A 13558-nucleotide genomic window follows, 5' to 3' on the forward strand; every position below is an offset into this window, starting at 1 on the left:
CCGTGATTTTATTGAACATGATTATGACCAAAAATTTTAAGAACGCTTGTTTATTAATTAATTTCGATGTTTTGAATTTTCCAAGTTTAACACTAATAGAAGTATTTATTTGATATTAATAAATACATGTATTTGAAACAGTTTTTCAGCCTTATTTGGCTGAAATAAGCATTTATTTGCCTCAAATATCAATTTATTAATAGTTAATAAATCTCATATTTGATTGAACATCACTGTGATTTTTGACTACAGCGCCACTCTGTTTACAATACCTTTCAGTATACTGTCTAGTGTAACAAATTCAAAATATAATCAACTAAATATTGTTTTATAAATAAAAAAAATGTTGAATATTTTTTTAATTAATTACTGTGTGTATTATTTTCTTTAAAAAAATAAACTTAAATGGGACTATAAATTATTTGTCATAACCCTACTTTATTAGCTTCATGTGTCATTTCCTATTCAAATAAGCCATTTATTAACTGTTAAGAAATATTTATTTGGTTCAAATAAATCTCATTTAATAAATTATTTGTTAATTATTAATAAATCTTATTTGGTTCAAATAAATTCTTCTTTCAGTGAATATAAAACGTTTTTAAGTTTGAAAAACATCAATGACATTAAAGGTATTGTCAAGTTCAAAATATTGAAAATAACGTTTCGGAGGTTTTTAAGCTCGAAAACAGCGGTAAGTTTTGGGACTGGCCCGCAAGGTCAACCGATTTCCAAATTTTTTTTTTGCATCTTTATTTACTAACTGTATTGAAATCTCCCTTTTCACTTACATTAAGTGTAAACAATTTATTATAGTCATTATTTTAAAATGAATGTAATAGAAATTTTATTTAATTTTTTTGTTGGTGGTCTGTTTTGCCCGCTTGGGGAAAAAAAAATTCTTCAATGGCAACTGGAAATTTGGTTCAATTACTTCAAATGGAAGTAAAAAAAAGAAAATCTAGCGTATTTGAAACCACGAAAACCCATTATTTCTTCCGCGGCCCCGTTTTGCTCACCCTTACCCTATATATTAGGGTGATTAAATAAAAGTCAATGATTTATTTTCTTAACAGTGAGTAAAAAGTTATTCTTACTGATAAAAAAAAAATTCCAAAAAAACAAAAAAAAAATAGCTTAATTTTAAAAGGTCGCGCAAGATAACATTCAATCAATTTTTAATTCCAATACAAAAAAGACATCAAACACTTTAAATAAACCCTCTAACACCTGAAAAAATTTCAAACCAAATGAAAATTTTTTTGTCAAAAGTTATAGTCTGGAAAATTTTTTGCATTAAAATAAATCTTCTTTCTTTTTAACAAAAATTTTTCGTAATCTTTAAAACCTTCCGAAATTTTATTATGATTATCCCAAATGAAATTGTTCTAGGCAAAACTTTTTTTTTGCAAATTCCCGAACTTGAAGAATTTACAAACTAATCTTTTCTTATTAGTGATCAAAGAATTTCTTTCCAGTCGTTTCATACCCTTGTTGTTAGTAGAATATAACAGTTGAGCTAAAAATTTTTTCCGTTAAAAAAATTTTTTCATTGAAGACAATTATTTATTGCTTATCGTTAATAAAAAAAAGTCTTTGTACTAATTTCTCTTACGTTACATTAAAAATAAAATAAAAATCTGAAGGAAAAAAAATATAATATAACTTCAATCGTATTTAAACCATTTTAAGTTGAAATAAATAAAAATCAAGTAGAATGAAGAAAAAAAAATGTTGACTAACTTTTTTCATTACTCAAGACAAGTGAGCATAGACGATTGTCCTCAAATATCGCCAACAATTGAAAAAAAAAGGAAAAAAGTATAATAGAAAAGTCTACTTGAGAATTTCAATTGAATTTTTTTCTATTTTCTGTTTTTATATAGGTATTTATAACGTAAACCGTTTTTATTTTCACGACGGAGACGTGAAACAAACCCGGAATCGTATATGGTCACCCAAGCGTATTAAAAATTATAAATAATAATAATAAATATAACTAAAAATAATAAATATAAATAAATTAAAGATGTGCCTGGACCAGCTCCTCAGGCTGGTTTAGTGCACGAGGGCGCCAGCCCGTTTTTACAAAACGGACAAAACCAATAACAAATCAAAGGAGAGATCATGGGACGAAATCTCGAGCGAGAATGTGTGCACCAAGCGGAATGACAACCAAACAAATATATAATGAATAAAAATAATAATAAGGAATAATTACTACTAAATATATCCAGGAAACAAATAAATAAATATTGGCTATTACTGGGTTCCTTTTACGAAATTATTTAATTCAAAATATATTTAAATAAACTCAACAAATGATTACAATACCCAAATAATTAATATAATTAATTCTTTATAACAAATTTTTATTAAATAATAATATGCTCAATCTAGCCAAATAATAATGATAAAATTACATTATTAAATTATCCACTGAGGAATTCAAATAATGAATTATAAATTTTCAAACTCAATATAATTAATATAGATTGTAAACAAATAACATAATACTAATCTTTTTCTTTAATGTATATTAATTACTCTGGGGAGAGAAAGACGCGGGTACTCAATATATATTTGGCAAAACTGGGTCGCATACCATTAATTTATAAAATAAATTTTACCCAGAGAAATAATATTTTAAATACTGTTGTAAGACAAGGAGCTACATACGCTATCCTTGTCTAATCTCCTAAGGAATTTACTCGACGTGTCTTAGTATATACGCACTCAAATGCTGTGACGTACGCCGAATATATTCAACTTATGATAACAATATAGCTCAGTGTCAATTATTTATCAAATAAATACCGCGATCAACTCTACTGAAGGATCAGTGATAGCCGATGTAACAAATGAAGATACAACTGACTTACCAGCGTTGATAACAATTAACTTCTGAAGTATGTTTTTACTTTATATAACAGAATATCAATTACCCAAATTAAATATACTTTAACGATGTAATTATTCTATTAAAGCTACTGGGACAGAACAATTTACTCAAAAATAATCACGGACAACAACACGTCCTATCTTTACCAAATCTCGGTCCTCTGACTATATTTCCGCGTCAGTTTTCCGAGGGATCGGTATCACTGACGTGTTATCCCCTCTCATGACCTCGGACCCGAAATTTTTAATTAAAATAAAATATTTAAAATCATTAAATGACCTGAATTATATTATAATAATAAATTAAATAATATTTCCTATTTATCAACATAAACATAATAATTATTAACCCTTTGAACGATAAAATAATAATTATTTCAGTGCACCACGTGGATGGAGAAAAATATTTATTTTTATCCCCACTATATCGACTTACTCTCCCTTCGGTCGATATTTTTATGTATGCTCTACAAACACCCGTACTACTGACTGAAATGAAAATATCGATTAAGTACATAAATTCAAAATAATTATCAAAACATATATATAAACATGATAAACAATAATATCAATAAATTCATAATTAAATCATACTAAAATAATCCATCAAAATAATATAAATATTTAAATAATAATAAATTATAATAAATAAATGCGCTGGATTTGAGCTAGGAGGTGTTGCTAAATTCACGGCGAGATGGAAAAGTGCGCGCAGCGATTCACGTTTGAATCGCTACGTGACATATTCATTTTTATAAATTTTCTATCAACGTCATACACACTAAATGATATTTATACCTATATATGAACCGAACCAAAACAATTATCGTGGACGTGTCCACGAACTAGCCACACTTTCATTCAAACTAATTTAACTTTGTGTTGATGATTTTGTGTTTCAGATCTGGACTCTATGCTGTATGGCTACACCAACGGCATATACGTACTAGATCATACGCCTGAATCCATGCCGGTGAGGAGTTAATCAAATTTTATCCAAATAACAAATTTTCACAAAATTTAATTACACAACTTTTGTTCAGTGATGTATATTGCTATAGCAATTGCAGTTTATCGTCATCTAAATTTAAATGCTTTTGAAAACCAAAGCCAATCCAAACAAAGCGAAGCCGTTCAATTTGGACTTAACGCATAGTTTAATTTACTGGACAATATTGATTTTATACAAAAAAATAACAAACAAAAAGTTGATAAAATTCAATCATATTTATTTTAGTTTATTTTGAATAACTTTTTAACTAAATATTTCATTTAAAAAAAAAAAAAAAAAAAAAAAAAAAACCATCCCATATATTGTACAGATATTTTTTCCAAACTGAAATAGCGATTTTCCGATATCCATATACATACGTCGGAAAAAAGTTTTAAACCAAATGTATAGAAATGGAAAAAATTTTTTTTTTATCCTGCGAGAACAAAAGTTAATTTAGTCGAATCACGAAATTTAAAAAGTTTAATCTTTTTGAGGGAAGCTTATTTTACTTAGCAACTACAGTAACGTCAAAATATTTACACGACTACAACTCCACGACGAAAATATGACAATTATGTAATTAATCACATAATATTCACCGTCAACATTAGAATTGTAATGTTCCCTCTTTACAGATATGTTATGTATTCTGTAAAATAAATCCGGTGTAAGTCCACACTATCTTCGTGTTAAGACGAGGGCAGCGGGGCCAGTTGATCATAGGGGCAAGTTGCGTGTAATTGAAATATCTCGAAAACTAAGCAACTTACAACAAAAGTTTAAAAGGTGAAAAGAAAGGGTTACGAGAAGAGAACACATTGCATTATTATCAATTGCCATTCGGTGCTCAGACTAATTAATAGAAAGCTTTGTTTTTTTTTTGCGTCAAAAAAAAAAATCGGTCTGTCGGTTGACCCTGCGGGCCAGCCCCGAAACTTCCCGCTGTTTTCGACCTCAAAGATCTCGAAAACATTAGTGTAGATATATTTTCGAGCTCTTCGAGCTCGAAAATGCTATCACATGCAATTGTTTTTTTATGATCTTTTCAAGCTCTAACAAGTTACCTGTTATGCTGAAGTATGAAAATTTAAGAATCAAAAATCGTCAATGAAGCGGTTTTTAAAATTTAGTTCCTGATTTTGTTCAGTAAAATAAGTGTATTGAGGCAGAAATCAATGTCGGGGATCAAAATCAAGATTTAAATAAATTTTGACTTATGTAAGAAACAATAAAATATGAAATATCCGATAAAAATATTAAAAACTACGTTTTATCGATTTTTTTGTTGATAATATGATTTAAACTAAAAACCAAGTTCGATGACATTATATGATCAAAAGAAACAATAAAAAAGATGAGTTGGTATGATATCAGGCACATTTTAGTACGTCATATTCTGATTTATCCGGAAAAAATAACATAAAATGTTATTTTTTTAACATTGCAACGCCGATATCTTTTGAACTAATCAATCGATTTTGATAGTTGACATGGCAATCGGCGCGTTTTATTGAGTTCTAGAGCTGATTAAAATTTGAAATCGATCGCGTCAGTCGTTTCGAAAATATTTAGAAAAAACCGTTTTTCACCATTTCTTTCTCCCGCGATAACTCTCGAACGAATTATCCGATTTTGATGTTTGAGGTGGCAATCGACGCGTTTTATTGAATACTAGAGCTGATTAGATTTTGAAGTCGATCGTATGAGTCGTTTTTGAGAAATCAATAAAAAACTAAAAAAAAATTTTTTTTTTTTCGTAATTCGCAAATATTTTCAAGTCTATTCGATCAAATAATCTGAAATTTTCAGGAAAGTTGAAGGCCAACAAGCTCTTTCGATTGCCACCTCAACCATCCAAATCGATTCATTAGTTCAAAAGTTACAAAGAGTTTACATACATACATACATACACACACATACACACACACACACACACACACACACACACACACACACACACACACACACACACACACACACACACACACACACACACACACACACACACACACACACACACACACACATACACACACTCGGACATCATTCTGAAAATAGTCAGAATAGCTTCCTAGGACCTCAAAACGTTGACATCTGATGAAAACTCGATTTTCGAAAATCGGGGTGAAAACAATAACTTCCCGAAATTTTTGAAAATCGTCGATTTTCTTAGCGGGAAGTTAAAAAACAAGTCTTCAGAATTTTTCTTCTATACTCGTATAAAAATACTTTTTCGTGATCACATAAATATTTAAAGATAACTTAATCATGGCTCTTTCGGTTATACATGGTTATTTATTTTTAACTCATCATTTTTTTATAATTTACTTTCTGCTTTGCTGCCTCATTTGGGGCTAGTTGAGCAAGGCGCGCTCAATACATTATATGCGTACCGAGCGTTGATCTAACCTATATGTTTGTATACATGCAATTGCGATAGTAACAAAAATGATTTAATAATTTGAAATTTTTAATCATCTAGCAATATTTTTGGTTGCATAATTAGTCATTACTTTAATTTGATATTTATTTACTCAATAATTATTATTAAACAAATAATTTTACACAAAAAATGTATTAATAATCCAAAGATCAGGAAGTTTTAATTTTGTTTGATTAATAATTGATGAATAGTAATATAACTATGCAATAATCATCATAAATGAATATTTGCTTGTTAATTACAATTTTACGTTGTATTCCTATGATTTTATACAGTCATTTCTTTTATTTTAGCCATTGCACAACTAACCCCGTTCCATGCACACGTGCCCCACTACTGGAGCACGTTGAGAAATTTGGAGCGCTTGCGTTTTTCTGGGAATAACTCGTAAATTTACACTCGGATCGTTTTTGTGTCGCAAGACTTTTTGAAGAAGACTAAATTACGAACCTAACAGCACATGAATTGATTAAATTCGATGTATCGTCTAAAAGTTATGGAAGGTCAAACCAAAAAGTGCTCAGCTAGCCCCACCCTGCCCTACCAGAGTTAAATTTAACTCCGAAAACAGTTTTGAAATAATATTGGAAGCTGTGTTAAATTTTCCCCGGTGTGAAGCGGTGTTAAAAAAAGTAGCATTATTCTTCAAGAATCAGTAGTCGGATTGTTTTTCGAATAGGAAAAAAAAATTTTATCGTTTCAAAAATTAATGATACGACAGATTTACCAATTTATGGTGAAATCCAAAGAATATTTCTCCACTATGGCATATTAATAATATTATCGGAAATATGGGAGACAGATTTTTACGATTCAAGTCTCTTTGCAAACTACGCCGAGGAAAATAAAATTAAATTATTGACGACTAATTTATCATTTTTTAAATCAGTTATCATCGCATGAGAAACATCAGAGTTACAATAAAAATAATTATAATATCATTTCTAAATATTTAATTTGATAAGTGATCAAACATTTATACACTTGGTTCAATTCAATTAGTTCAGTTCAATGAAAAAGACATTAACGATAATTTCGTAATTTTAACGAAATATTGTCATTGTTTTTTTTTTCAGTTGTAAACATCATAAAAAACATATTCACGCCCTCAACTCCAATCGAAATTAATTTACTCTGCATGTACACCGTTTTAACACCGGTGTGAGCTCATTTTAACACCCCTTGTTTGCAACATGTTTATTAGAAGTAATATTTTGAATCTGAATATTTTTTCATGGATCTTTTATCGCGGATATTTCATTTTGAAAGGAGTAACTTTTGATTCTATCAGAATAGTTTGGAGTTCCTTAAAAATACATTTTAATATTCCTCACCATTAAACGGGATTCTAAATCGTCTATAGATTAAGTTAAATATATTTTTTTTGGGTGAACAATATTATCTTGACAGGCTAAAGTTACCCAAAGTCTTTGATAAATGAAACTCGTATTACACATAAATAATGCTTGAAATTAGTTTAACTTAACCCCGTAAACCATTTTTCAGTCGTTCTGCGCATAGGAAACACAAAAATGACAAAATTATTTCTTCTTTTTTTCTCTTTTGCTCAAAGTTCTCTCATATTCTTAAAAAATAAAAACATAATACAAAAATTGCATTCATATACTAACTACAATATACTTCAACAAATTTTTATCAATATTTTAAATTGTGTTGAAAGTAGTAAATGCATAAAAAATAATTGGTTAATATTTCTTTGATAATTTGTATTGAAACAATGACATGAATAAATTTCTCTTTCCCCGTTTATTCGAAATATATCGTTAATATTTAATGTACAATCGATATAGCTATATAATTGTTTAATATTTAACAACATTCATAATAACTTTGTCATCATCTATTTTATTATATTCGCAATAAAAATAACTTATCATTTAACATTCAAAAAAAAAATAAAATTCTTTTGTTAATTCTTTACACAATGGTGTACTAAAAATAATTATAATTATTATTATACGTAAATTTTCTCACTTGCAATATACACTAAAAAAAAAAAATATGAGAGAAAAAATAGACGAAAAAGTGAAAAAAGTAAAAAATGTAGATATTCAACATGAGTTTTTTCACTCCCACGTGCAATTAGCAATAGAGCTCGACTCGAGTAGCACAAAATTCCCTAGGTATTGGATGTCCATACAATGCCCTGAAACTCGAATGGAAATGGTATTGGATAGTTGATGAATGGGGTTGATGTTCCACTGGAGTACAATTATAGAAAAACGAATATTTCAAAAAAAAAATATATCTATTTCTATTATATTTTATAATACATAATAGTTATTGATATTGGCATATAATAATTGTTAAATTGATTGTTAAAAAAAGTACGATATAATACACTTTGCGGTGTAATTCTGTAGTTTAGTGTCGGAGGTGATTTTATATGAGAATGAAGTATATACATATATACAATGGGTACTTGAGTTTCACTAGAATGTCGAGAAACGACACGTCTACGGCCCCGGAAGAACCGGAACTCAAATGTCGTGTGGTTATCGTGCACCCTTACACTTGGCTTATTCGACACGATCACCTTTGTATATACATGCATATACATATACATGCATACCTACCCTAGTCATTTTGTTCACTTCCTTACGCCGTTCACCCTCTCTCATCTGACCTAACTGTTTCTCCTGACCTCAAGTCTAGACCATCAAATACCTCCAACTAATATTATATTACTTTACAGATCGTTGCTAAAATAAAAAAAAATAGTAATAATAATAAAAATGAAATACTTAAATAACTTTACACTCGAAGTGTCAATAATAGAAATATATATTTTATTTTTAAATGGTAGACATTTTGCTGAAATTGATTTTTTTATTATGGATCAATATCTGTGTCAATGTGAGGGGTTACTTTTTAGTTAGAGGGATTGTAAGAAATTATTGATTTAGTTTAAAATAAAAAATATGTTGTTGGCTAAAAATAGTATCGAAAATGTAGTGAAAATATTTTACAATGTAAAAGTCTTAAAAATTTTAAATAATCGTTACTTTGAAGTATAAAAATACCAATTGCTTTGCGTGATATTATTTACTGAGAATTTTATTACAAAAAAAAGTTTACTAGCTGTCAAATTAAAACGAAATAGACATTTAAACATAATTTATATTTTTTTTTTAGCGTACTTAGGTTCATTTTGAAGTAGCCTTTTACGGAATGAAAAAAAAAAAAGTAGCGTTTTTTTTTTTTATGGCGCTTTTTATTTCTCGCAAGATAGTGATACTTGAAGTAGGTTATAAAACTGTAAATTTAAAAACCAAATATCAAATTTTGTGCAAAGAAGATGACCTGAATGATTCCATAAACTTTTGTATAAAATATGCGATTTTTTTTCATACCTACTTACACTATGACCCTTATATATTTTTATATCATTCACAATGGTTTTTTGTCGTAAAATTCTGAGACTTAAAATCGATAATTCCATTTGAATTCACAAACAATTATGTTAATTATAAATATTTAATTTTTTAATTAAAAAATAAAAAAACAAGTATGAATAATAAAAATATTAATTCCAGGATATGGATATGCTGCAACTATTTGCGTCACCAGCAGGCCGAGCTTTAGTGGCTGAAGATAATCACAGTCGACGGCGAGGCGGGACATCAACTTCCTCATTATCCAGAGAATCCTCGCGATTAAAAAATTCACGTAGACTTAGTACGACAATAACCAGTCTCAGTACTCAACCATCTGGTACACCAAGTCCACCTCCTAGACAACGAAAATCCAGTGCAGAGCTTTACAAAGAAGCCGTTGAAATTCTAGGCCTCACGTGTTCGCTCACCGACAGCTGCCGATGCCTCGATTGTCAAGTGATTTATTTCTTTATTACATTTTTGGCATATTGATTTTCTATTCTATTTTTATTTTTTTTTTATTTTAAGTAAATTTCATCCCCGATTTATTTTGATTGAAATTTTTTAAATTCACTTTACTTGACAGACAACTTGAAGTAAAAATAGTTTGGTTAAGCTGAAGGTAGATGACACGAACACTCGTGTTATAATAAAAATACTAAATTGATATTTAAATAGTTAATAATAAAACCAAACTTTTTTTACTTTGTCACTTGAATTTGTGATTTTACAAAAAGTATATCAAATAACTTAAATTCATACCCATGTCTAAAAATTTTTAATTTTCTACTAAAAATACAAGTAAAATAAAATTTTAAGCTAAGAAATATAAATAGATGAGTAATAAATGAGAATAAATGAAAGAGAAATAAATAAATGAGTAAAAAAAACTTTCGGAAATATTTAGGATAAGAAAGTTCGGAATTTTGAGTCAAGTTTTTGTTGTAACTAAAAAATTTAAAGCTAGAAATGAAAGCTGATTCAGTTCTTTTTATAGATATTATTTATTTTTTTAACATTATATAACCGGAGGAGTTTGAATTGGCTAGCTCTTATCCAGGCCTCGGTTACTTACAATTAACTTAATTAATATAATCTTATGAGCTGGGGGGACTCGCCTCGTTCCCTGAAATTTGGGCTTATTAATTATCAAAAGGAAAGGAATGCCTGGTGGTTTATTCAGTAAAAGATTCGGTTTTGCATTATCAAAAAGAAAATATTATTTTATTTAACCAAATACCTATTCACAATATGAAAATTTCCCAATAGAATTTATTAGAATTTAATTTAGTACACTGTGAAAAATTTCCAACAAATTTTACTATGGGCGCATTGTAACACCGGACCATAAGAAAACTGGTACAAAATTTACAAGTGTCCCATAGTAAATGGTATGGGCAGATGACACGATTGGGACCTATGCGCATACTTTTACTATGGGACACTTGTAAATTTTGTACCAGTTTCCTTATGGTCCGGGATTACAATGCACCCATAGTAAAATTTAATAGAAATTTTTCACAGTGTATATAAGTTTTGATATTTTAATTTACGCGGCTGGAGACCATAAGTAAGATTTTAATTTGGGGAAGACGGAATCCCGCTTACGCTGTACCTTACTGCAAGATCCATGCCTGTAGTTGTAGATGACCCTCAATAAGCGTAGGCAGCAAACGTGGCAACAACGCTGTAGGCCCAAATCTTCGGTGATAGGAAATCGCAGGAAATAAACAGCAATGGTGTGGTAACACTCACAAATTTTATCGGCACAAACCAAATTTAACTTTAACGTTACTAAATGACCGCGTGTATAAATTTGATTCAAAATGTGGTCAATTAAAACGTTCTTCAAATAAATGATTTATAAAATAATTACGGCGGCTATTAATAACGGACAAACAAATTCAAAGGTATAAAATAAATAAAATAAAATGATCACTGGACTAAATGACTAGATGTAACTAGACTTATCATTAGGCCGGCTCAAGTGAATTATAATGAGCTCTGGTTATAGAGTAGGAACCTCGCTAGGCGTCATCAGTCCACTACCCTACTGGTCCACTCTGGGTGGTAGCCAGGGCCTAAGTCTCTCAGCATCTGCTTGCTAGCCCTTTTAAAGGAAAAGTCCTGAGGGTCGGAAACAAACCCACTATTGTCTTAATAGAATTCGATCTAGGGGGCCTCTGACCTGGCCCCGGGTGACTAAAGAGTGATAATTAAGGTATAATTATCACAATAGATGGCTGTGAGATCAGTTGGACTTTCGCGCTCGATTTTCAAGTCGAAAATCAAAAACGCACTGTTACAATTATTGATTTTTCAAAAAAATTGAGAAAATTTTAGAAAAAAGTACTAATGCAAATTTAATTTTTTTTTAATTTTTCAAAGTATCAAAAAAATTTAACTTGTAATTCTAAATTTTGAAGATTTTCAGAACCGAGTTAAAAAACTTCTTTATTTTAAAATTTCTGATCTATAATTCTTTCAACTGTCGAAACTTTTTAATCCTTGTTTGGAATGAATTTTGAATAACTGATATTACCATAACAAGTTTAAAAATATTATTTTTTTAAAATAATAAAATTTATATTTTTCGGTATAAAAATGCAATTGTTTCATATATATTTCGATAAATATGTTACGAATGATGTTTAGAATTTTGCGTTCAATGCCAAGAGCACTCTAAAACCAAGTATGTAGTCAAAATTAACACACTTGCTAAACATAGAACACATTTGAAGTGTGTTAAAATAGTGCACTTGCAACACACTTAGTTTTAGAGTGTAAAAAGCCTCGATTGTTACAGTTCAATCAGCTGTAATTGTAACACGTTGATCGTTTCGAAGAATGTAAGTTGCATTTAAACCTGATCTTTATGCATATATAAAATACTGTTTTGAATATCATTGTCTACCGCAAGCCCCAGATGAGGGTAAAAAAACTCACGGATTGAAATGTCTGACCAGTCAGCTGAGCTGCAACTATTATTCATCACATTTGTAACGAAAAGTTTAAATTGTAGTCATTGTTCAAGAAAAGATTGACGCATGTAAATTTTTATTTCATTTGTTTTTCCATAAAAAAAAAAAAAAAACACTTTGTTCCGCCCCTTAAACAGGTCAGGAATTTAAATTTTCCGCATGGATAGTGAAAAAATAATGTGCATTACATTTTAAATAATAATAATTATAATTATTTCATAAAACAAACAATGCTTGTTCATTGTAAAATATTACTTTACTTCGTGATACAATTGCAGCTTGGCGTTATAGAATTGCGGAACTTTCGAATCACTATTTCAACATCTGCTTCAGGTGAATAAATAGATATTTTCCGATACAGATGTGTATAGTAGCAACGTATTGATGTAGGCTTAAAATGACGGCACGAAACTGAGCTTATGACGCATTCTCGTTGAGAGTGTAACATAACCTTAAACGAGTGTTGTTAATTCAAGTTTAAATTCGTCCCAGAGAAAGAATGAACCTCGGAAATTGCTCCCACTTCCGAACATTTCTAAGCTATGCATGCATAAAAATAAGAGAGAAAATATTTAGAACATAGAACATCCAGAGTGGGAGTCAAAACCGAAAACACCCGAAGTACACTCTCTTGCTGGGACTATTTTACAAGATACTTCGTTTTAAATATGTGTATCGAACAATATTTTTTTTGATAAGGCAGTATCTAATGTTTAATATAAAACAAATTAAATCTTTAAAATATAAAAAAATATTTAAAATTACTTTATAGTATATTTTAACAAGATATACATAACTGAAAAAGTATTTACATTTATGTAAATTAAATTTGTTTTTTTTT

General features: G+C 29.3%; 1 protein-coding gene across 1 annotated transcript in view; it reads left to right on the forward strand.

Moving 5' to 3' along the window:
- LOC103574236 (uncharacterized) overlaps positions 1–13558 on the forward strand; it is a 186586-nt gene that overhangs the window by 149283 nt on the left and 23745 nt on the right. Inside the window, exons 6-7 of the mRNA XM_014442341.2 lie at positions 3804–3874; positions 9896–10192. Of these exons, the coding sequence (XP_014297827.2) occupies positions 3804–3874; positions 9896–10192 (368 nt within the window). The remainder of the gene's footprint in view (positions 1–3803; positions 3875–9895; positions 10193–13558) is intronic.

Source organism: Microplitis demolitor, chromosome 4, assembly GCF_026212275.2.
Source record: "Microplitis demolitor isolate Queensland-Clemson2020A chromosome 4, iyMicDemo2.1a, whole genome shotgun sequence".
NCBI lineage: Eukaryota > Metazoa > Arthropoda > Insecta > Hymenoptera > Braconidae > Microplitis > Microplitis demolitor.